Source organism: Podarcis liolepis (genome assembly GCF_965112155.1).
Source record: "Podarcis liolepis genome assembly, chromosome: 6".
NCBI lineage: Eukaryota > Metazoa > Chordata > Lepidosauria > Squamata > Lacertidae > Podarcis > Podarcis liolepis.
Window position 1 is genome coordinate 91,810,017 of NC_139559.1, and position 24,119 is coordinate 91,834,135.

The 24,119-nt window shown below is 44.7% G+C and overlaps 1 protein-coding gene across 1 annotated transcript in view; it reads right to left on the reverse strand.

Moving 5' to 3' along the window:
- Window positions 1–24,119, reverse strand: part of CACNA1E (calcium voltage-gated channel subunit alpha1 E) — a 479,552-nt gene that overhangs the window by 139,046 nt on the left and 316,387 nt on the right. Inside the window, exons 10-13 of the mRNA XM_083509855.1 lie at window positions 7,698–7,813; window positions 5,770–5,823; window positions 4,946–5,032; window positions 1,487–1,696 (exon numbers count right to left, since the gene is read on the reverse strand). Of these exons, the coding sequence (XP_083365981.1) occupies window positions 1,487–1,696; window positions 4,946–5,032; window positions 5,770–5,823; window positions 7,698–7,813 (467 nt within the window). The remainder of the gene's footprint in view (window positions 1–1,486; window positions 1,697–4,945; window positions 5,033–5,769; window positions 5,824–7,697; window positions 7,814–24,119) is intronic.

A 24,119-nucleotide genomic window follows, 5' to 3' on the forward strand; every position in this document is an offset into this window, starting at 1 on the left:
ACACACACAGACCATAAGTTAATACACTCTCAACAGCACAATGGTAGAATGCCATCGACAGGTCCTTTGAGAGATTATTTTTCCGGAGGATTCTCGGAAAATATAAAGAGTCTAACACTCTTTCATTAGTGAGCAGATTTGTGCTGAATATTCGCCGGTTTCGAATACTAGCTCGGAAACAATCGCATTCCGTGCTGCCAAATTAACCAAAAGAAGAAAACAACTTAACTATGCCAAGCATTCACATTGTCTCAGTGCTTTTCAGCATCCCTTCGTTCTCCTGGTTGCTGCTTTCTCTGGGCATCATGCTGGCCCACATGTTTTGGTTTTGAGGCATCCATGATGCGTCCACCACACCAGAAGACGCATCATGACATCATCCACAAAACCACTCACATTAACAGCAGTGAGAGTAAATGTGGTTGAGGGCAGTGAGGGGAAAGAAGAAAACATGGTGCACAGAAGGAGCAGCTAAAGAAACGAACGTGCCAAACAACAATGTGAATACATTTACATCATGTCAAAAAAATCTCTGAAAGCAGCCAGTGCTCTTTGACACTCACCACTGCGGTGCATGCTAACTATCAAATACAGTGGTACCTCGGGTTAAGTACCTAATTCATTCCAGAGGTCTGTACTTAACCTGAAACTGTTCTTAACCTGAAGGACCACTTTAGCTAATGGGGCTTCCTGCTGCCGCCGCCGCCGGAGCACGATTTCTGTTCTCATCCTGAAGCAAAGTTCTTAACCTGAGGTACTATTTCTAGGTTAGCGGAGTCTGTAACCTGAAGCGTCTGTAACCTGAAGCATATGTAACCCTAGGTACCACTGTATGCAGCTAGAAAAGGAGACTTTTATCCTGCCTTGTGCCATTTTATTTGAACAAAACAACTTCACTGGGCTATATTTCTGATTGAAACCTGTGTCGGAACAGGATCAGGCACCACAAGCAGCCAAGACTGGTTGGGAGCCGCCAGTTCCTTGAAGAGATAGAACCAAGAAGGGAAGAAGAAGAAGAAGAAGAAGAAGAAGAAGAAGAAGAAGAAGAAGAAGAAGAAGAAGAAGAAGAAGAAGAATAGTAGTAGTAGTAGTAGTAGTAGTAGTAGTAGTAGTAGTAGTTTGGATTTGATATCCCGCTTTATCACTACCCGAAGGAGTCTCCAAGCGGCTAACATTCTCCTTTCCCTTCCTCCCCCACAACAAACACTCTGTGAGGTGAGTGGGGCTGAGAGACTTCAAAGAAGTGTGACTGGCCCAAGGTCACCTAGCAGCTGCATGTGGAGGAGTGGGGAAGCGAACCCAGTTCACCAGTTTACGAGTCCACCGCTCTTAACCACTACACCACACTGGCCCTGTGCCTGAATTTTCCTGGAAGAAACATGCCCTTGCTCACACATGCATTTGGCTGTAGGGAAGGGTTTGTTCTTCCACTTTCTGCTGCTGCCGCATTAGCGAGGCATCAATGACACAGAACCCCGTCACTTACAGAGGAGGTGCGTGAGCCAAGGAGGTTGGCTGTGATGGACGATGGCCACACAGGCCGTGTTGAGGGCCACGATGCTCAAGACGAGCCAATAGAACACCTGGGATTTCACCATGTGGCGGACAGAGATGCGCAGGAGCCGCTCCTTGTGTCGGAAGTACGAGGCGCCATCCAGTTTGGCGCTCTTGATGCTGGCCCGAGCGAGGGGGGTACCTGCAACGGGATGGAAAAGAAAGACAGGAGATGTCAATAGAGATAAATGGTGCAAGGACATTTCACAAAAGTAAAGACAAACTCCTTGCTGTCTCAGTGCTTTATGGATGCAAGGAAGTACTGTGAAGCTGTAGGCCAGGGTTGGGCCTATTCAGGCCTGCCAGTCATTGGAGGTTGGCTCTCCAGGACTTTTTGGGCAAAGTGTGCCCACTGTTCTTGTACCTGATATCATACACAATGTCTAAAATTGGACTAAAATTGTCAACCGAAAGCTTTACTTTTCCAGTTCATCACCACAACAGTTATTGACACTGGGCTTCAGTAAAGCAAACAATTTAATTAGACAGCACCTATACGATATCGAGCGACAGAATAATTTGGCGATGCTAAGGAAATTTTGTCCATGGTATGACTATTTTCCACCTAGTCATTTTGACACTTTGGCACCCTATTTGCAAAATTTAACCATTCCAAAATACAGGCGCGCTTTCACTTTCGAAAATGGAATATACTGTCTTCGGCTGTAGTTGAGGGTCAATTTCAAAAACCTCCACCAGAAAAAACGGTTATGTCCATGTGGAGATGGCAGTACTGAGTCAGTGGCTGATGTGACTTGCACTTTTTATAAAGATTTGAGGAGTGAGGCTATTAAAATGTAAAGGGACCCCTGACCATTAGGTCCAGTCGTGGCCAACTCTGGGGTTGCGGCGCTCATCTCGCTTTATTGGCCAAGGGAGCCAGCGTACAGCTTCCGGGTCATGTGGCCAGCATGACTAAGCCGCTTCTGGCAAACCAGAGCAGCGCACGGAAACGTCGTTTACCTTCCCGCCAGAGTGGTACCTATTTATCTACTTCCACTTTGATGTGCTTTCAAACTGCTAGGTTGGCAGGAGCAGGGACCAAGCAACAGGAGCTCACCTCATCGCGGGGATTTGAACTGTCGACCATCCGCGTCCCCAAGGGAGGTTATTACCCTTCTACTATTGTCCATGTCGGCTGACTCAACCATCTCTATTGTGTCCTTTCTTTTAGCAGATCAAGATGATCAGGTGACAGCAAAAACTGCAAGGCTTTTAGACTAGAATAAGATCTACTATTGGATGTAAACCTCCAAAATGTACTTTGTATAGTTAAGTTTTTAACTCTATCTTCGGCACATTTTATTTTATTTTATTTTATTTTATTTTATTTTATTTTATTTTATTTTATTGCTATGGCTAGTGGCTGATCAAATAAAGATTCTTCTGATCTGATTCATATGAAGTCAGGCACAGGAAGCTTCAAGCCACAGCTAAAATAAAGACGGTCAGATCCTGTTCCCTCCCTGCTCACTTGCTATAGACAAGCTTGGGCAAAATTTAGATCTGGCTGTATAGAATCATAGAGTTGGAAGAGACCAGAAGGGCCATCGAGTCCAACCCCCTGCCATGCATGAAACACCATCAGAGCACTCCTGACATATGGTTGTCAAGCCTCTGCTTAAAGACCTCCAAAGAAGGAGACTCCACCACACTCCTTGGCAGCAAATTCCACTGTTGAACAGCTCTGTATGATAGCCCTCTCTTGGACAGAAGGGAACAGGATGCTTCCTCCTTTTGGTCTGTGTATGTATCAATTAATGAGGACAAAATTATGATTTTTTAGAATCCACCTTCTACTCATTCAGTGCTTTAGGGTTTAACATTTGTTTGAGCCCATAGGAGCCATGAATTTCAGCAAGCTACCTGAGCTCATATTGACCCCTAAATACCACCTCCAGCAGAGTCTGGTCAACTTGAGCTTTGTGAGACCTTTCCCTATATGCATACAATCATTTCCTGTGGTTTTTTTAAAGGAGTAATTACTAGTCTGAAACTCATCCTGAAAGCTCAAGTGTGTGTGGGAATAAGCTGATTTTTAAAGCATTAAACAGCACTTCAGACATTATCGCTCTCATTCCCAGAAGGATGCAGTTAATCGCCAAAACCATGTATTTATTACAAAACAGAGATAGTATCTCCGTCATATGTTTATACACACAGTATTCCAAAGAGCGAAGAATAAATCACACTGCAAACTTCCAAGCTAAAGAACCCAAAGGAATACTAGTGCCAATTATCAAGGCAATGCAGAATCTGAGTCCTTTTCTGGTACGCCAGATATTGGGACAAAAACATCTACTTTATTATACTCTGCAGCAATACCCATGCTGAGAACTGCCTAACAAAAATAGTTTAAAAAAAATAAAAGTCCAAGGTTGCAAATCTATAGCATCAGGCCCGTAACACACCATTCCCAAAACTGCAAGAGAAATTGTTTATTCTCTGTGTTAATCAAGTCGGGGGCAGCTACTGGAAAGCATGGCGCGGTTAACTTATTTCAATCAAGGGTTTGCAATTATTCCCTCATTCTGTGCCTCTCTTCCAGAACGAAGGCATGTCCTCCTGCCAGCCCCAAGATAACAGAATGAAAATGAGATGTTCTGCTTCTCACTTGAAGGAGTCACAAAATCCTGGATGATCCTGTGCCAACGCTTCTTTCTAGGGTGAGTCCACACGCAAAGGAGAACGGGGCTTTTGAACATCTAAGAGTTGCATAGGAATATTCCCCTTGGAATGCTGTCCAGGCCACGCCCCCCTCTGCAGGCCATGCCTCTCACCTGCCCACACCCTGAAGTGGTTTTGCCCGGCTGGATCATGTCCCGAAACCTTGATCTTGGACCCTAAACTTCCATCCCTGCTTGTTATGTACTGAGCTGAATCCTAGAACAATAGGATCCAAAATGCAGCAGTCTGATTGGTCTGCAGAAGCCACCTAATTGTGCTCCAGGTGGAAGTGAAACAGTGACCTGATTGGCCTACAGGAGCAGCCAATCAGGCTCCTGGGTAAAGTGAATCAGCAAACTGATTGGTCTGCAGGAGCAGCCAATCAGGCTTCTGGAGGAAGTGAATCCACAACCTGACTGGCCTACAGGAGCAGCCCGGAATTAGCCAACCATGCTAACCATTGTGTAAATAATGTATATATAGCTAGACATTTTGGGGAATGTTTCATTCATTGCTACTATGAGCTGAACAAAGAGTATGAAATTCACACTTGACTCCGAGTATGCTTCTTCTGATTTCATTTTGGTGTTGCAGTTTCACCCCTTTTGGAGCAGTATTATCGTTCACCACTGGTCAGAGGCACAAAAGTGGTGTCTTTAGATGAATGAAGACCTGGGTTTGGAGCAAGAGGCCCCAGGACAGGCATTGAATGTCTGCATCTTACCGACAGAGGAGATATCCACACGCTCATCGCTGGAGTCACGATTCATGACTTCTGTCCGATTCCTTTTAATGGTCGCCCTCCTGAGAACTAGGAAGGGTGTAGGAAAGGCAAAAAAAAAAAAAAAAAAAATCATCATGTTAATATGCTATTATTAGAAAGACACACCATAAACAAGACACATCCAAGAATGAAGGGCAAAAAAGAGAAACGTCTCACAGATGACATGGGGAAAGGACAAGTTCCTGATTTTTGCAATACGCCCAACATATTTTGGCTTAACCCTTCCCCGACCCATCATTTTTTTCTTTGCAACCCATTCCCGCCCACTTTTCCCAACTTGCCAAGGCAGCACAGCTGTACATGTGGGGGAAGTAAAAGGTAAAGGTAAAGGGACCCCTGACCATTAGGTCCAGTCGTGACCGACTCTGGGGTTGCGGCGCTCATCTCGCTTTATTGGCCAAGGGAGCCGGCGTACAGCTTCCAGGTCATGTGGCCAGCATGACTAAGCTGCTTCTGGCAAACCAGAGCAGCGCACGGAAATGCCATTTACCTCCCCGCCGGAGCGATACCTATTTATTTACTTGCACTTCAATGTGCTTTCAAACTGCTAGGTTGGCAGGAGCAGGGACCGAGCAACGAGAGCTCACCCCGTCGCAGGGATTCAAACCTCTGACCTTCTGATCGGCAAGTCCTAGGCTCTGCGGTGTAACCCACAGTGCCACCCGTATGTGGGGAAAGTAGCCTAGTGGAAAAAGCAGCAGGCCGAAGAAGCATTCTGCATCTCCCCATGGATATCAAATTTCAGGGTGCGTCCCCCCACTTACCTTCTAATGCTGATGTGCCAGAATTCTTGTTCTCTTCAGCCAGCATGACTTCCTCTATGTAAAGATGCAAAAAGATAATAAAAGAAGTTTAGGAATATATTTGTCAACCATCTAATCAGCAAAACAAAAGGGACAATATTATTTGGCGATATGAGACTAATCACATCATGGCTGTGGTAGGACCATTTGTCCACATCTATTCTACCTTGTGGGGAGAAAAAGAATCTTGTTCACTTGCGTATTTCTTTCTTCCTTTTTTTTTTAAAAAAGAGCATGTTATGTAGGTTTTATGTGAATTCCAAATGTCTTTTAAGCTGAAGATATAGTTTTAAAAATGGCACAGCATATTTGAGCAACATAGAAAACAAAAGGCAGGTGTGCACTCCTACGCAAGAGGCGTACAGTTAGGGAGCACTCAGCCAACAAACTAAAAAAGCCACCCTCAAACAACAAAACTTCAAGAAACTCACAGAATGTGACCGAAAATGGAAGAGTTTTATCACTATGTTCCAAACTGTATCCAGTAGACGTCTATGGCTTGCAATATAACTGCATTCCACACACTACAAAACTTCAGTGGCAACCAACGTGGTATTGCATTTCTGGCAGTGAAGCCTCTGACATTTGTTGAACGAGCTAGTACAAATCTATGGAATGTCCACAAACATTCCAACTTCTCAGCAACAAAGTATTCACCGTAGAAGTTTAGGTGAGAAAGGATCGTTGACACAACAGGCACTAGGAGCTGCTGTGCAAAGCAGGCCAAGGAAACTGACTGAAGGAGGCACCGGAAGATGGGAAACCTAAGGGACAGGTAACCTGGAGGCAGGTTAGTTGAAGGGAAGAGACACGGAAGGGGAAGGGATGCAGGAACCTGAGGGAAAGTCAGGTGGAACAGTCTCAGGACTAGGGAGCAGTCAGTATGGGTTACCAAACCTAGACCCTGGAAAGACTCCTGCGCCACTGAGAGTTGCAAACAAGGGGCAATTCTGCCAGCTATGACTTCAGCAGCATTGTGATCTAGAAATCCTAAGGGGCAGCGGGGCAGAGGAACAGTGATAGGATGGAGCTCTGAATTAACTTCACGTTTTAATTTGAACTACTAAGCTAATGCTTTGATTCCAGATTAATGAGAATGCAATTGAGTAGATTGGAAGTCTAACTCAAAGGTGGGGTGAGGGGTGGTGGATGGTGATGGGAAAAGGAATTATCTGTGGGATTGAGTGTAGGTATGTTTAAATATTTTTAAGGATTGTATGAAATGTATGCTTGTATGCTTGTATATTCGCAATAAGTGTGTATTAATGCTGAATTATTTTAATAATAAAAACTTTTCAAAAAAAAGAGATATACTGTAATATTGCTAAGAGGACTTAAAGGTAAAGGTAAAGGGACCCCTGACCATTAGGTCCAGTCGCGGACTACTCTGGGGTTGCGGCACTCATCTCGCTTTATTGGCCGAGGGAGCCGGTGTACAGCTTCCGGGTCATGTGGCCAGCATGACTAAGCCGCTTCTGGCGAACCAGAGCAGCGCACGGAAACGCCGTTTACCTTCCCGCCAGAGTGGTGCCTATTTATCTACTTCCACTTTGATGTGCTTTCAAACTGCTAGGTTGGCAGGAGCAGGGACCGAGCAACGGGAGCTCACCCCGTCGTGGGGATTCGAACCACCAACCTTCTGATCGGCAAGCCCTAGGCTCTGTGGTTTAACCCACAGTGCCACCCACGTCCCCATTAAGAGGACTTAAATTTCCCAAAATGGTTTTGCAAACTGCGCACTAAAAGAAGGCAGTTTCAGGGCACAGAAGGGCATGGGCCGTGTACACAGGTTTCAGTCGTCGGCAGCTCTGGCTCTCTCCTGACGGTTTGCTGTTGTTCCAAGCTGACAGCTGGATTGGCTCCACATCCTGACCCCAGATCTACTTTACCTGCTTTATCTATCCAAGCCCGGTAGCCGTTCAGCTCCCGTTCAATCTGCTGCTGCCTCCTCAGTTTCATGAAGGCCCGGCGATTTTCCACTCTCTCTCGCTCTTTGGCAAATTCCCTGTAGAGGCAGGAAGGAGACCAAGATCCTGTTAGAAAAAGACTTTCTGCAGCGCTACAGCACTGAGTTGTATACTGCATGACACAGCCATGGCGCGGAGGGGTGGGAAGAAGGCTGTCTTAGTTTGCGACGGGGGAAGCAAGGAGAAAACCCATACAGGTGAATCTGGAGAGAGAGAAGCAATGAGCTCAGAGCAGGTCAGCTGAAAGCGATTGCCAGGGGTTTGTATTTACTTATTCATTACTAGATTCCCAGCCCACCTTTGCCTCCAAGGGGCAAAAGGCAGGATACGTGATTCCTCTTACAACACAGCAGGTTTGGCAGACTGGTTCAAGATTACCCACTGGGTTTCATAGCCAGGTATTTGAACTGGGGTCTCCCTGGTCCATTTATTTATTTATTTATTTATTTATTTATGCATTTTATTGTTTTATTCATTTAGTGTACAATCTTTACAAATAAAGACTTCACATCCAAAATAAAATCATAAATGGTAAAACCTTGAGTCTCATGTTTTCATTTAGACTAATCTCTTCTCAGATTCTATTATTTTAATATTCCTGAATGTTTGTTTCCTTGTTTTAACTCCTTATTCTCAATCTCTTAAATCCTATATATATCTTTAACCATTTTTCAATTAGTTCCCTCATCTCTCTCCCCCAAGACCCATTGCTTCCCTCCACCCATACTGTTATTTTTTTTTGTTGCGTTACCTTCTGTTTATATTTGTTGTTCCATCTTTGTTATGATATTATCCTAACTCCTTGTGCCCTTTAATCTATTGCATATTAATTTTGAAGCTCCAAAACCAACTCTTTTCATATAGACCTTTACTCATTCCCACTCTTTATAAAATTTTTGATTAGGACAACTTCTAATTGATGCTGTTAACTTTGCCATTTCCGCAAATTCGCAAATTTAGGCTCTCCATTCTAGTAATTCTGGTATTTTGTCTGTTTTCCAATTTTCCGCCAGGTCTCCCTCGTCCTAATCTAATCTCCTTTAACCTCTATACCGCAGTGGATTGAGCTCAGGTGAAAGAAGGACCTTTGCCCAACTCTCCAAGCTTGTTTATGTGTGTTTGTGCAAATTGGACTCAGAGGAAGCCTGCATCAGGCTGTTGACACCCCCTGAAAGCCAACCGATGCCTACCACGCCTCATTGTTAACAAATCAAGCCAAGGAATGACTCGCTCAAAGCTCCTCCCCACTCGAAACCCACCGCAAGCGAGTGCAAATAATCATAACCAAACACTGGAGAGACCTGTCAGGAGTAAGAATGGACCAATGGTACCAAATAGTATGGGAAACAGCCCTACTAGAAAAATTAACCAATAAACTGAAACTGGCACGGGGACAAATAGAAGAAGACGCCTTCACCCCGGTATGGTTCCCCTTTATCACATACACAGCCCAACAAGACAATGACAAGAATCCGCCAACAGCATATGAATCAATATGGCTAACCTAATCCAAAACACACACACACCCCACTCACACATGAAAACAAAGCTCACCACAGTTAATCACAAAAGAACAACCACACCCTACACCAACCCCAACCTCTCTCACCACCAAAGGAACACAAGCAGATAGCAGAGAACCTGCACAAGCAACGCTGACACAAAACCCCACACACATATTAAGTAAAATAGAAACATGGCCACCTGAGCCCACCCCTACTCGCCTTTCCACCCTCCACCTCTTTCCCCCTTTTCTTCCTATTGTAGCACTAATGTCTCAACAAACGAAACTGATCTGTAAAAATGTTACTTGGAAAAGAAAAAAGAGACACTGCTCATACTTTTGTAAACCAAGATTTTTTTAAAAAAATAAAAATAAAAATACACTAAATAAAATAAAATAAATGCAAGTCCTCTGGGAGTGGGGAAGGGGTATTGGGGGGTCTTTGCTGCCTGACTCCCCCCCACCCCTTTCATTCTCAGCTTCCTTCAGACTTAAGTTTGCAAATGTGGGTGGAACACATGAGGAGTATGAAATAAGAGACAATGCCTCCCCTTTTAACTTATGGCTATTTTACTCATTTGCTGGGAGGATGTTTTCCTAACTCATCCCTTCCCTCCCGGCAACCTTTGCTGACCGCAGCTTTCCAAGGACAACTTTAAATGATGTGGGTTGCGCAGGTGGGAGGGCTGAAGCGGAGCTAACAGGCAAGCTTGGCAAAGGCAGGCGAGAGGAGGAGGGTTTCGAAAGCCAAGCTTGAAAGCCGAAAACCTTGGCTTGCGGTCCAAGGGATTCGGAAGAGCATGAACGATAAAGTAAGACCTTGTGCATAATTCAGAGGGCAGGGCTGCTGGCTTCCTGCTGTCCGAACCAAACCTCTCTCCTGTCTCTTCAATACATGCTTATAATTCCACACATTCACTGTGCACTGACTTTCAGCAGGCAAAGGATTCATTCTCTCTCTCTTTTACACACACACACAGGCTGATGGGGTGGGGGCGTGGATGCATTATTCAAAGGAAATGTGTTTTGCTGCAGCCATGCTGCAGAGTCGCAGAATCTTCTGAAGGTGTGGAAGGGTGGGTGGAAAGGAAGACAGGAGAGGGAGCAGGAGAATAACGCAGGTCCCCCGGGAATACTCCAGGCTCCCTTGGCAACCACAATCCTCACAAGGCGGAAGCTTTGTGGAGCCCACACAACCCTCTGTCTTCTTCTCCATCACATCTGCAAAACCAACACTCCAGCACGGAAGCAAGCAGCAGCACGAAAAACAACCCCTGATGACCCAAATGAGCATACGGCCTTTCTCTCTTCGCTTGTACAGCTCTGGGACCTCTTCCACTGAAATAGGCTCCAATTAACCTGACTCCACAAAAGGATGGCCAATTCACAAAGACAAGCTAGCCCATGTTAAGCATCTAACACGCTCAGGCCAATGTCCCATAAGGCTGCTGATGCAAAGCAGGCATAGACTTGGTTGGGTTCTTCAATGGGGGTGGGAAGGAGGTTGACCAGGAGACCTCTATATGGGCAGGTTGCAAATATAAGAAAGGTTTCTTTGGAAATTGCATTTTAAAATAAATTAAAATAAATAGTCTCTTCACACATGATGCTTTGCAATGAAATGGACACTTGATAGAGAGCTACCATCAACCCCACCTTTCTAATTAGTATACCTGTTAGGTACACGTGTTTCCAAAAAATACACTTGTCTCATCTGCACATGACATTTCCTTTTTTTTAAGTCTACAGTGTGCGCCTTAAATTGGACCTAGATAGATTTATGGGATAAAGATACTGTTATCGGTTCCCACCACAGGAAGTTTAATTTATTGGTTTGTTGAATTTGTATCCTGTCTTTGCACCAAATGGTACTTATGACACAGCTGGTAGCAATGTCAAAAAATAAAAGCAGCATACAATAAAAGCCAATCAAATACAAACTAAAATAAACATAAAACAAGGCAGGTAAAAACATCAGTAAAAACTACCAGTTAAAACCATTTGCAAGTCTATAGCACTGGCGGATTTATAAAGAAAAGTTACGTGTCGTTGGCTGCAATGATAAACCCCATCAGAAGATTAAAGTGAGCAATTGCCCCAAGAGCACAATTTGCTTTTTACGAGCCCAGTTCTAGTTCAGAAACCCTGCTGCACTTCCAGTTTCACCATCAGGAGTGTGGGAATGACTATGGTTTCTAGTCAAAAATGAAGGGCAGACCACACATCTGAAATGCACTTACTCCTTTGGTGTGCCTGTATTTGAAGAAGAGAGTTCCGGGTACCTTCTGGTCTTCTTCACAGCTTCTGCACAGCACTACATTGGAAAGTTCCTTGAAGCCCAGTTTTTTCCCCTCCCCTATTAAAGAGTACTCTCTGTCACAGTACAGTGTGGTGTAGTGGTTAAGAGCGGTAGACTCGTAATCTGGTGAACTGGGTTCACTTCCCTGCTCCTCCACATGCAGCTGCTGGGTGACCTTGGGCCAGTCACACTTCTCTGAAGTCTCTCAGCCCCACTCACCTCACAGAGTGTTTGTTGTGGGGGAGGAAGGGAAAGGAGATTGTTAGCCACTTTGAGACTCCTTCGGGTAGTGATAAAGCAGGATATCAAATCCTAACTCCTCCTCCTCCTCCTCCCCCTCCTCCTCCTCCTCCTCTTCTTCTTCTTCTTCTTCTTCTTCTTCTTTGATGTTCATGCTGTCCTTTAGAGAGTCTCTACACCTCTTGCTGAAGGGAAGCGGGTGGTGCTGTGGTCTAAACCACAGAGCCTAGGGCTCGCTGATCAGAAGGTTGGCGGTTCGCCGGTTCCCTCGGCCAGTAAACTGAGATGAGCGCCACAACCCCAGAGTTGTCCATAATTGGACTTAATGGTCAGGGGTCCCTTTACCTTTTTACCCCTCTCGCTAAACTGGCACTGACTTCGGAACAATGACTTGGTAACCTAGATTAGAAGGATGGCTAAGGCCTATTCAGGAGTTCAAGGAATGCGTCGGAGAGATCACAGATGCCTGTTGAGTGGGAAGGTTTTAAGGGGGTTTCTTCACACGGGGGTCTGGATGCAATTGGGAATCCCCTCCAGGATCGTGCAGGATTCCCAGTTGTGGGAAGGATTCTCAGCACATTCAGCTGAATGTACAAAGAATTCTGCTTCAGGCACTGAGCCTCAGCTCTTAACAGAGTCAATGGGGGCACTGGGAAACACATGCCCCCCATGGTATTGCCACACACGCTATTTAAACAGCTGCATAGGGCTTTAGTTGCTGCAGTTTTGCCACTGAGGCTAAATTCACCATAAAATATCAAAAAAATCAATAGCTGCCACTACCTAATAGGCTGAAAGAGCAACAGGGGCTTTCTGCACCGATGAAAGGTTTAACTAGGATATCAAATGAAACTCTGCCACCTTCCAGTCTCTAACCACCCATGACCTCAAAAGAGCAAAAGTAAGGGCACAGAGACTTGACCAAAGGGACAACAGTATTAATGTGGGAAGGGAGTAGATGAGTTAGCAGCCTCTCCGATCAGACCTGCTGTTAAGTTTATTAACACAGAGAGAATTGTTGCGGGCAAGAAAACAAAAAGAGCAAAATGATTTTAATGATACATACTTGCTCTAGCTGGCATCATCGGTGGGTCTGTTATGTTTTACTTGGCTGCAGAAGTTGTATAGAATAAAGCAGTAATTTTGACTCTGAAATTAATGTCTTTCTCTGCCATCTTGGCAGAAAAGGTAGAGTGGAATCCAGACAAAAGACTGTACATTAATTGGAAATTGATGCTAGGACACAATCTGATTCAGGAATCGTTCTCAAATATAGGATGGATGGGGGAAGCCAAGTGTGTCCTTATCCGGGCCAATATACAATTAGAGTCTACGTTGAAAGAAATGGGAGCCTTGTAACCTTTCCACCAATTTACCTCAAACAAACATGAACTGATGTGTAATTTCCTGGATTTCCCCATGATCCCTTGTGAAACTCTTTAAGAATTATCCAGAGGATACCACCTGGATATCCTAATTTGTTAAGTTTTAATTTGTCAATAATGCCCAGAGCATCTTCTGTTGTCACCCCTATTGGGCTCCATTCTGCCTTCCTGACAAAGCTAGCTCACGGAGGCACGATGATGGGAAGAGTGCTAATTGCAGGGTGAAAAGACTGATCTTATTTGACAAGACATAGCTAAGCAAATGGATCCATATGTTCATGTTTTGCAGTTCCCTTTGGTTCTGAGAACAATACCTCACAGTGAAGCTTGGCTCAGGTTCAACGCAGCTCAATGCAGCTCATACAGGTGATGTTTTGCCTAACGTGCACTTTCAGAGGATATTTTTATGAGCAGGTTCATTCTGTTATTAATAACGGTGAAGATTCACCTCCATCTTTGAGCTCTAAGGTGTTCAGCAAGAAGCTGACTAATGGCAGCAATTCGAGATAAATAGGTGGTTCTTTCACGAAGGCAAAATATCTTTCTTACTTACTTAAATACCTAGCTAACCACAAGAAATATGTAAGAGAAATCAGACCAGGAGGGCCAAATCAGGCTGAATTGCTGCCATAAATTGCTGCCATAAATGTTAGACACAAGGACTGATAAGCTGTGAGCTCTCTTTAGTTTATTTTTCATACTAAAGTTCCTATTTGCTCATGTGGACCACTGCTACACCTACTGCTACACATTCTGCCTCTGAATGTGCAAATGAACCTTAAAAGTTGAGTTCTTTTTCCTTCAGAGAAAACCGATCCCAGAAAGACCACCCACAGCTTATCAAAGGCAGAAGATGAAAATAGTAGTGGACTAGTCCTGTTCTCAGCAGGTATGAAACCAGAGTCAAGTTTCCTTCCTCACACAGTTCACTTCCTTCCTATATTGTTGTGAGATCATAAAGAATCTGGCAAGGGTCCCATCTAGGACATCATTCTGTTTCCACCTGTGGTCAGGCATATATACCTCTGGGCAGATGGCCAACAGCCAGGACTTAAAGGTTGCCAACAACTAGAACAGTCTTTCCCCTGTTGTTTATTCCCAGCACCTGGAACTAAGAGATACACTACGTCTGAGCGTGGAAATTCCATTGAGCTAATGGCTATTGGGACGCGGGTGGCGCTGTGGGTTAAACCACCGACCCTAGGACTTGCCGATCAGAAGGTGGGCGGTTCTAATTCCTATGACAAAGTGAGCTCCTGTTGCTCAGCCCCAGCTCCTGCCAACCTAGCAGTTTGAAAGCATGTCAAAGTGCAAGTAGATAAGGTAAACGGCATTTCCGTGTGCTGCTCTGGTTTGCCAGAAGCGGCTTAGTCATGCTGGCCACATGACCCGGAAGCTGTACGCCAGCTCCCTCGGCCAATAAAGCGAGATGAGTGCCGCAACCCCAGTCGGTCACGACTGGACCTAATGGTCAGGGGTCCCTTTACCTTTACCTTTAATAGCTATTAGCCACAATATACTTGTCTTCCAAGAATGTGTCCACTCCTTTGTATAGCCATCTAGCCTTCTGAAAACAATTTTTGTGAATTTTTATGTTGCACTGAATAGTCGTGGGAGCACACAAGTTGTCTGTTCAGAACCTACTACCAATTAGTTTTACAGGGTGATATCATTTCTCCACACCATGATGTCATTTCTTACGGACTTCTAGGGGTCATTTCTGTTTTCTAATCTAAAAGAATCCAAAACACTTTAGAGTTTCTTTGTAAGAAAGTACATCAACCTCTCAATCATTTTCATTGCCTCTTTCTGTAGACCTTTTCCTGCTCAACAACATCTTTTGACATAAGCAAGAGTGAAACTGGTGTGGCGGAAGGCTGGAAGCCCAACAGCAGATGGAGCTGGAGCAGAGGACAGGCAGAGCCAACTAATTCCAGTTTTGTCCCCCATCTTCCTCTCTGTTGAGTTCTCTTAAGGAGATATGGAGGCACCTCTGAAAAGGCACTGTCCTTGGTCCTCATCAGTTTGATGGACATTCACAGTAAACCTATAAGCGAGGTCTGTGAGGTGGATCTTAAAACACAGGCAGGAACTTTAGTAGAAGAAGAGGAGTTTGGATTTGATATCCAAGAAGGGAAGAAGAAAAAGGAGGAGGAGGTGGTGGTGGTGGTTTGGATTTGATATCCTGCTTTATCACTACCCTAAGGAGTCTCAAAGCTGCTAACAATCTCCTTTCCCTTCCTCCCCCACAACAAACACTCTGTGAGGTGAGTGGAGCTGAGAGACTTCAAAGAAGTGTGACTAGCCCAAGGTCACCCAGCAGCTGCATGTGGAGGAGCAGAGATGCGAACTCGGTTCACCAGATTACGAGTCCACCGCTCTTAAGCACTACACCACACCTGCACACAAGGGCATTAATGAGGTTAAGGAGGAGGAGGAAGCCAGAGCCAACCCAGGAAAGGTTGTCAGTACAAAGGCAGGGAGGGTAGGGCTGGCTGAGGGGAAGCAAAGGGCTCGACCCACACTAAGGGCCTTCTCGGTAGTGGCACCCGCCCTGTGGAACGCCCTCCCAGCAGATGTCAAAGAGAAGAACAACTACCAGACTTTTAGAAGACATCTGAAGGCAGACCTCTTTAGGGAAGCTTTTAATGTCTAACAGACTACTGTATTTTAATACTTTGCTGGAAGCCACCTAGAGTGGCTGGGAAAACCCAGCCAGATGGGCGGTGTATAAATAATAATTTATTATTATAATTTTCACCTGCACTCCCCCCCTTTTTTTTGCCCACTGCTTTCCCCATGAAAACCCGCTCTTTAACTCTTTGGGCAATGTGCAGGAAACCCAAATTGCAGTTTGTGGCGCTGTGGGTTAAACCACAGAGCCTAGGATTTGCCGATCAGAAGGTTGGCGGTTCGAATCCCCGTGACAGGGTGAGCTCCATTTGCTCGGTCCCTGCTCCTGCCAACCTAGCAGTTCGAAAGCACGTCAAAGTGCAAGTAGATGAATAGGTACCACTCTGGCGGGAAGGGAAACGGCGTTTCTGTGTGCTGCTCTGGTTCGCCAGAAGCGGCTTAGTCATGTTGGCCACATGACCCGGAAGCTGTACGCCGGCTCCCTCGGCCGGTAAAGCGAGATGAGCTCCGCAACCCCAGAGTCGGTCACAACTAGACCTAATGGTCAGGGGTCCCTTTACCTTTACTGAGTCAGAGTTAAAGAGCAGGTTTTCCTGGGGGACAAAAAAACAAAAAGCACTCAGACAACAGACCAGGAAAGCACGAAGCTGTGGCTAGAAAGTGTAGGTATTTCAAATGCAGCTGCACCACAACCCCACAAATTTATATAAAAGCATTCAGATAGTAGCACTTCACGCTCTACAACCAATTTCCTAATAAGCCTTAAAATGCTGCCGCGCACCGAGTTGACATTTTCATTGAGCTACCTGTATCCATATTTTCCGTTTAAAGATCAGCAGTTTCACATTTGCATCCTTCAAAGAACTCTCAGGCGAATGTCATCTGGCTCTGCTGACTTGTTAACTTGCAATTTGTCAATTAGCATTAAAACTCCATCATTTGTCACCTCTGTTTGACATAACTCCTCAGTTTCCCTGTCGCCTCACAAAATAAGAGTTCAGATGGGGAAATGTGTCTCCATTTTCTTCCACATGAAGACTCACACATTTCGCCTCTCCAGAACCTGCTTTCAGTACACCTTTTGTGGTCTCAACGTCCTATCAAGTTTAACAGTCCTGGTAAGCTTAACTATCCCAATTCATTATTTTGAAAAAACAAAACCCACGATTTTTTGGGTTTGTGCTTTTAGCATAACTTTTTAATGTGAATTTTATGACTTGTAATGTCTGTTTTTACACTGCTGCTTAATCACACTAGCATCCTCTTTGAAGTCTTTATATACAGTCTAAATCTGCGGTGATATCGATGTTACACTTTGCTCCAATCCATTAATATTTACTAAAGTACCTTCTTGTAATTTGATGCTACCCTTTCTCTCACCATCTCCTGCAACCACATCAGAGACATTATTCTGCATCCTGACATCTTTCCATGGCACAGCGCTTGTACCCTTCTCTGCAACGATGCCTCAGCTATAAGTCCTCACTCAGGACCTATCCTCCTGTACACCTTGGCCACCTTCCTGTAGGAATGGAATTAGACACTAGGAGAGAATCTGTGGTTTAGTTATTATCCTTCCTTGCTCAGGCAAGTGAGATCCCTTGCAGCTTAAACTTGGAAGCCAAGTCAATGTTGATTTAACCTTCTAGATACAATAATCCAGGATGCTGTGGGCAGATTGTATTTTCCTGATATTGCCCCTTTTCTCCCCCTTAAAAACAACAATCACACAAACATTGTTTTGTGAATAAATAAAGATAGTATTTATTTACATAATCTATATCTCAAAGCATCAGTTACTGCAGCCAAATGACGGGAGGTTTATAGCAACTATCTAAGTTACAAATGTATAAAATGTAAGTTCAAAAGTGGTGTCTGAGCTGCACGTGTTGTCAACTTGGCAACATGATGGAGAGATGCCCAGGCAGGGAGGAAGCATGTTGTGTTACAGTTTCCTGCCAAGAACAACAAAGGAAGTGATCTCACAGAGTTCTTTCCAGCAATTTTTACAGGACAGCTCAGGATGTAAACAGGAGTGTGAACCAGATTAAGCATCATTCCTTCTCCATGTTGAACTCTGCAAGTGTGTACGTGTGGAATCTCAAAAAGAGGATTCTCAGCAAGCAACTATTGCCAGGATTCTTTTGGAGGAAACTATAAATCGAATAAAACCAATATACCTCTGTAGCAATACATGTGTATCACACATTGTTTCTTGAAATCTTGCCTGGAAAGTTTCTCCCTTTCTCCCTTTAGCAGTTTCTAAGAAGCAGGATGAAGAAATGGGAGAAGAAATGGTAAGTGTATAGGGCAAAAGAACCTAAATATTACAACAGGAATGGAGAGCTTAAGAGGGTGGCAAGTAACACGCAGAGTATATCATCTGGTCTGATGGATCCACAAGTTGCAACCCATCTGCCATCCTCCTTGCTTGGCTCCCGCTCCTTTCAGTTTCCATAGGAATTCTCTTCTTCTTTGGCAATCCCTCGTAGCCAAGTAAGATGGTCTTCCATGAACACGGTCATAACAGTGAGACTGTAAGTGACTGTGGAGGCCAATTCTGAATCCACACGTTCTTCCACAGTGGGGACATAGGTTTCCAGGCAGGAGTTGATCACGGTGAGGGTTTGCCAAATGTGCCTTCCTCTTAGCATGTTTCTCCCTTGCGTCCTGAGTTTGAGCGTCTTGAAAGTCCACAACACCTTTGGTAAAGACTGTTCTCCAGTTGGAGTGCTCGCAGGCCAGTGTTCCCCAGTTTTCTGTGTTTATACTACATTTTTTTTTAGATTTGCCCTGAGAGAGTCTTTAAACCTCACTCGCTGGATCATCACCTTGTCATGGCGAGTGGGCTTGTACGTTCCTATGACCCTTGTGAGCAAAGCCATGGGGAGTCTCGTACTCCCAGCAGGGTCACCCAAGGTGGCAAGGTCAAAGGGGAGGAACTAGACTGATTCAAGAAGTCCTCAATGGCAGAAAATGCAGAAGGTAACAAGTAGGATATTACAACAGCTGTGAAGGTGGATGAAGGCTGCAGCAGATAAGAATCTACCGGTCGTCGTGACACTCATGCCATTGGAATAGAGCCTTACTGCAAAGACTGTGCGTTGGTTAGCGTGCACTGATCTACACACATAAAAACAAATTAACGAACAGGTGTCTTTCAAAAACCCAAACTCGCCGTGCGAATTCTACCTCCCCATTAGCAAGGAACAGTCCCTCCCTTAAAGGAGAGAAACCTAAGTCCTCCACAGACCACAAAACAGTGTGTGCAGGGAATCTGATAGCTACAATCAGATACTAATGAACTCGGGGGCTCCAGCACAGGGTGAAACTTTATTTCTGCAAGGTTCTTTGGTGAGGGGGTCTTAAAAACACGTTTTGGGGTGTGAGAATTTCAGATCTGTTCTGTTGGGGGCAGTGGGCCAGCATGGTCCTTCCGTTTAGCATGCTCCTTTGATTTTGTTCACGTAAAGCTTTGTTTACAGATTCAGGGTCTCTCAGTGTTGTCATGACAACCCAGTCAGCAGAACATACCCACACACCTGCCTCCCAGGATGGCATGGTCTATAAAATATACATATCCATAGCCTAAGCGTGTGTACACACATACAAGAATTAGCATACATGGCCACGACTAATGTGGATATGTTTATTCATGCATTATGCCATTACACAAGTCCTTAAAGCCTGCATAAAGCAAAGATGTTTGATGGCTTTGGCCGTCTATATGCCAACCAATCATGTAGGAAAACCTGCATCAGACAGGGATCTGAGTTGCAACTCAAGTAAATCAGATTTACGAAAATTCCAAGCTAATAATAATAAAACGTGCTGCCATCTGCCTTATTGCAGGGCAGGTTCGAGGGTAAACCATACATGGAACGAGTCTGCCCCATGGCTTGATGGAGGTAGAAACTGTCTCTCATGCCTTGTTACGCTGCCATTTCTATGGGGATATACAGTCGGTATTTATCACTCCTGCTATGCAAAAATTTCCAAATGAATCCAAACTTCAATGTCTAAAATCCCCGATAGAGGACAAGGATCCTGAGATCACGTGAAGGGTAGCCAAATTCTGTGTGATTGCCATAAAACTTAGGGAACAAGCTGTGCTATCATAATGATTAAGGCCTTAAATGATAATTTTACGTTATATGTTGGTGACTAAGTTTAAATTTATATATATATTTTAACTGTTGCTATATCTGTGGTGTCCCTGTTATACCTAATTGCAAATTCAAATGTATCCCTATTGTGTTTTATGATTTCCTTGATATTGTATGCAGGCTGGAACTGATTTGTGACCGAAATAATAAATTCTAATGATGATGATGATGTAATATTTATGTTACCTGCTGACATGACTAATTTTGCTGCGGTTTTATGTTTATTCTTCCCGAAGTTTGCGAGCTGTTGTAAGGGACTGATAGTTTGAGAAAGCAGCTAGTAGGCTTTTGAGAATTAGTAAAGAACACATAGATGTTAAGGACTAAACATGAAATGATATAGCAATTTTCAATGTTCAGATAAGGTCTGCACATAGAAGCACAATGTATTTCCACATACAGAGGAGATTTGCATCTCCATGAAGGCTGGTCTACCTTCCGTCACAGGAATGAGGCAGACTTTTCCTCACTGCAACATCTGTCCTTAAACACAGCACTTTGCTCCTTATGGAATCCACTGCCAATGGGAGCCCGTTTCTTGGGGGGGGGGGGAGAAGGAGGTTTGGCTGCTTTATGTATTTATTTAAAATGAATTAAAAAATAAAGTTAATATGCTGCTTGACTGTTCCCCAATAGCCCTCCTGACTGCAGCCTGCTTTTCTCAGAATAGTTGGAGAGAGTCCAAGGGTCCATTCCCTGTATATAATTTTTTTATCAAATTTTCTGTTTTGCAATTTAAAGTGCTCATTTTTACATCCTTAATATATTGATCACTTCCCTTCTTCCCTTTCCATGGTTCATTTTACATATCATAAATCCCTGCATACAGTGGTGCCTCGCAAGACGAAATTAATCCGTTCCGTGAGTCTCTTCGTCTTGCGGTTTTTTCGTCTTGCGAAGCACGGCTATTAGCGGCTTAGCGGCTTAGCAGCTTTAAGAAAAAGGAAACAAACTCGCAAGAACTCGCAAGACGTTTCGTCTTGCGGAGCAAGCCCATAGGGAAATTCGTCTTGGGAAGCGACTCAAAAAGCGCAAAACCCTTTCGCCTAGTGAGTTTTTCGTCTTGCGAGGCATTTGTCTTGCGGGCCACCACTGTATTTTACAAAAACTATACCATTCAGTATTCCCTTATTGCATCCATCAAAACTTAATTACACTGCTGAATCTATCTTAATGCTGCCAGTGTTTTCAGCTGTACACAATTATTTCCCATATATTCAATAAACGTTATCCAGTCTTCTTTAAACATATGTTCTTCTTGTTCTCTTATTCTATATGTTAAGTCTGCAAGCTGCACAAATTCTGTCAACTTAAGTTGCCACTCTTCTTTGGTTGGGACCTCACTCGTTTTCCATTTTTTGGGTTAACAAAACACCGGCCGCAGTGGTGGCATACATAAATAACCTTTTTTGACACCTGGGAATTTCAGTCTGAATTATCCCCAACAGAAAGGATTCGGGGTTTTTGGGGGGGGGGAGGGGAAGTATTTTGAAACATTTTTTCCAATTCATTATGGATCATTTCCCAATACTTTTTACCCTTTTACAAGTCCACCACATATGAAAAGGGTCCATTCCCAAAGGGGGTCTGTAACTGTAACCATTCTTTCATATGGATAAGCCAAGCCTTGCAGGCACCTATGCGTTTACAGACTCCCTGGCTGTAATGGCTGGAACTGCTCATGGAGTGAATCTACGTAAGATTTCTCTTCCGGGCTCATATCTGGTGTAGCCAATTCACAATGTCTTGACACACTGCAAGGTGCAAAAAGCCATAATGTGCTGGGCCCGGGGGTAACCCGTGAAACGCGGTCCAGGACCGGTCCAGAATCCGAAGGTTCTGCTGGGAGTCAGTCCAACAGGGCCAGGGCAGGACAAGGGGCAGGAAACCAGACAAGGACAGGTACAGGATCTCAGGCAGGATCTAGCATACAGCAATGTTGCTCCTGCAACCTGGGGCAGGGTCCGACAGCCTTTTATCTTTGTTGGGGTAACGGCCGGTCCTGATCCCCTGGCGACTCACCTCCCTGTTTTGCCCAAAGGCGAGCACTCCTCCTTCGAGTACTCAGGTCTCTCCTTCTCTCAGACCTCAGTCTCTGTAGCTTGGGAAACATTGGTGGGTTACTAGACCCAGGGGCCGCCTCAGCCTCTCCTGACCCAACCGGTAGTGGAGCAGCTGTAAGTGATGGCCCAGCTGAAGGCAACGAGGTAATCCCCGCATCTGGAGCCAGGGCAGGCTCAGGCCCCTGACTCGGCCCAGCTGGTGCTTGTTGCAGGGGAACCTGTGCAGACTGGGACTCTTCAGGGTCAGGCCCCAGACTTGGTTCATATGATGCCTGAGGCAAAGGATTCGGTGCAGACTGAGTCTCCTCTGGTTCTGAGTCCGAGCCCAAGTCCCAGGCCATCACACATAAGAATGACCTGTTGGACTGGCAGCTTACACAGCGCACTATCCTGCTCCCAAGTTGGCCAACGAGACGCCATAAATCTCCATGTGCCTTCGCATCCCATCTCACGTGAATGGCTCAGCGGCTGTTGTTTGGCCATTCTTGCATAAGAAGCCACCTCTTCGTTTGAAAGGTTTAGGTTTCTGGCACCCTACATCAAAGCAATGCAGGTCATAGCTATAAAAAGAATGAGGAGTTTTTCACCAAAGCCAGGCCTGGAGCCTGTTGTTTTGGCTGCGAGTATATTGGTCCCTAACCCTGCCAAAGCAAATACCAGCTGGCCTAGAGGCTCAGAAACATTCCCCACGGCAATTTTGCATAGAATGCAATTTGAAAAGTCAACCTTACTTTGGCAAACATTTTGGGAAGGTGCCTCGTTTACTTCTAAAATAAATGTCTGTGAGCACATTCACGTTTCTTCCCAGTCCGCCTTCTCCTCCTAAAGCACTTGGCAGGGGAGGAAGTGTTGGAAGAATGCACAGCAAAGGAAACAAGAGGGCCTTCAAAAGTCGGTGGAAGAAGATTGGAAAAAGTTCAAAGATTATTTACAGAAACACTGTAAAATTAATGAATGTTAGAATGATGTTGGATAGAAACTAAGTGGTCTTTTGCTGTAATGCTATAGGGGAATATGAGAAAATGGTTATTAATAGGTAAAAAAAATTAATGCTATAATATTTAAAAATTGAAGATTAAGATGAATGAAGAGGGGAGGGATTTGCTGAATTAACAATTGGAACTGGAATACAGAAAAGGAAGGCGTGAGGAGGTCCGGGAAATAAGCAAATGAAAAATATGTGATAGAAAGATTGAACTGTTTTTTTTAAACTATTTTTATTTTGTATTTTTCTTTTTTCCTTTTATTCTGTAATTTTTCTGAAAATCTTAATAAATATCTTATAAAAAAAAACAAAAAACAAAATGCCCTCATTTGCCCTATGTAAGGAAAATGCCAGCAAGACAGTTGTATTTCGCAAGCTCAGCAGCTAATAGACCTAATTCCCCTCCCCTCCTGCTCTGAGTGAAGGAGGATGCTGTTCCAGGAGTCCCAGGCGCTAACCCAGGGTTTGGTTTCCTTGGAATGAGGGACGGTGGAGACTGTAGGGTCTTTATGATACATGGTTTATTTACACATACAGTCATACTGTAATGGGAATTGGGGTTGCTCGTGCGTAAAGGATGCTGAAGCTCTAGGCAACGTTGCCTGGCTAAACCTTTCCCTGGCTGGACAGCCCTTTCTCCATGGCTGTGTCAATCGCTGGCAGAATCCGTCAGTGGGCGTTTCCTGAACTTCTTCCAACATAAAAATTCCTTGACGCCCAGTCTCCGCCTAGCCTCCCTGCGCGGAAGTTTCCTGCGCAGAGTAGGCGTAGCCAGCGGAGGTCCTGGACTCTCCCCGCTGGTCTCTGTGGAAGAGTCTTGGAGCCCTCTCTCCGAAGTCCTTCCCTGATCCCCTTCCTCCCCGGTGTCACGCTGATAACCTTCCCCAAAGGGAGTGTTCTCTCTCCCTCTACTGGTCCCTTCTCCTGCATGGTCGGGGAGCCTTACCTCCACTCTTGGCTCTGATGGCAGTTCCCTGACACATACCTCGGGTTATGAATGCTGTGGAATACTTCCGGGTTTCAGCGCTCATGAACAGAAGCACAAAATGACGTCACACGTACGCACAG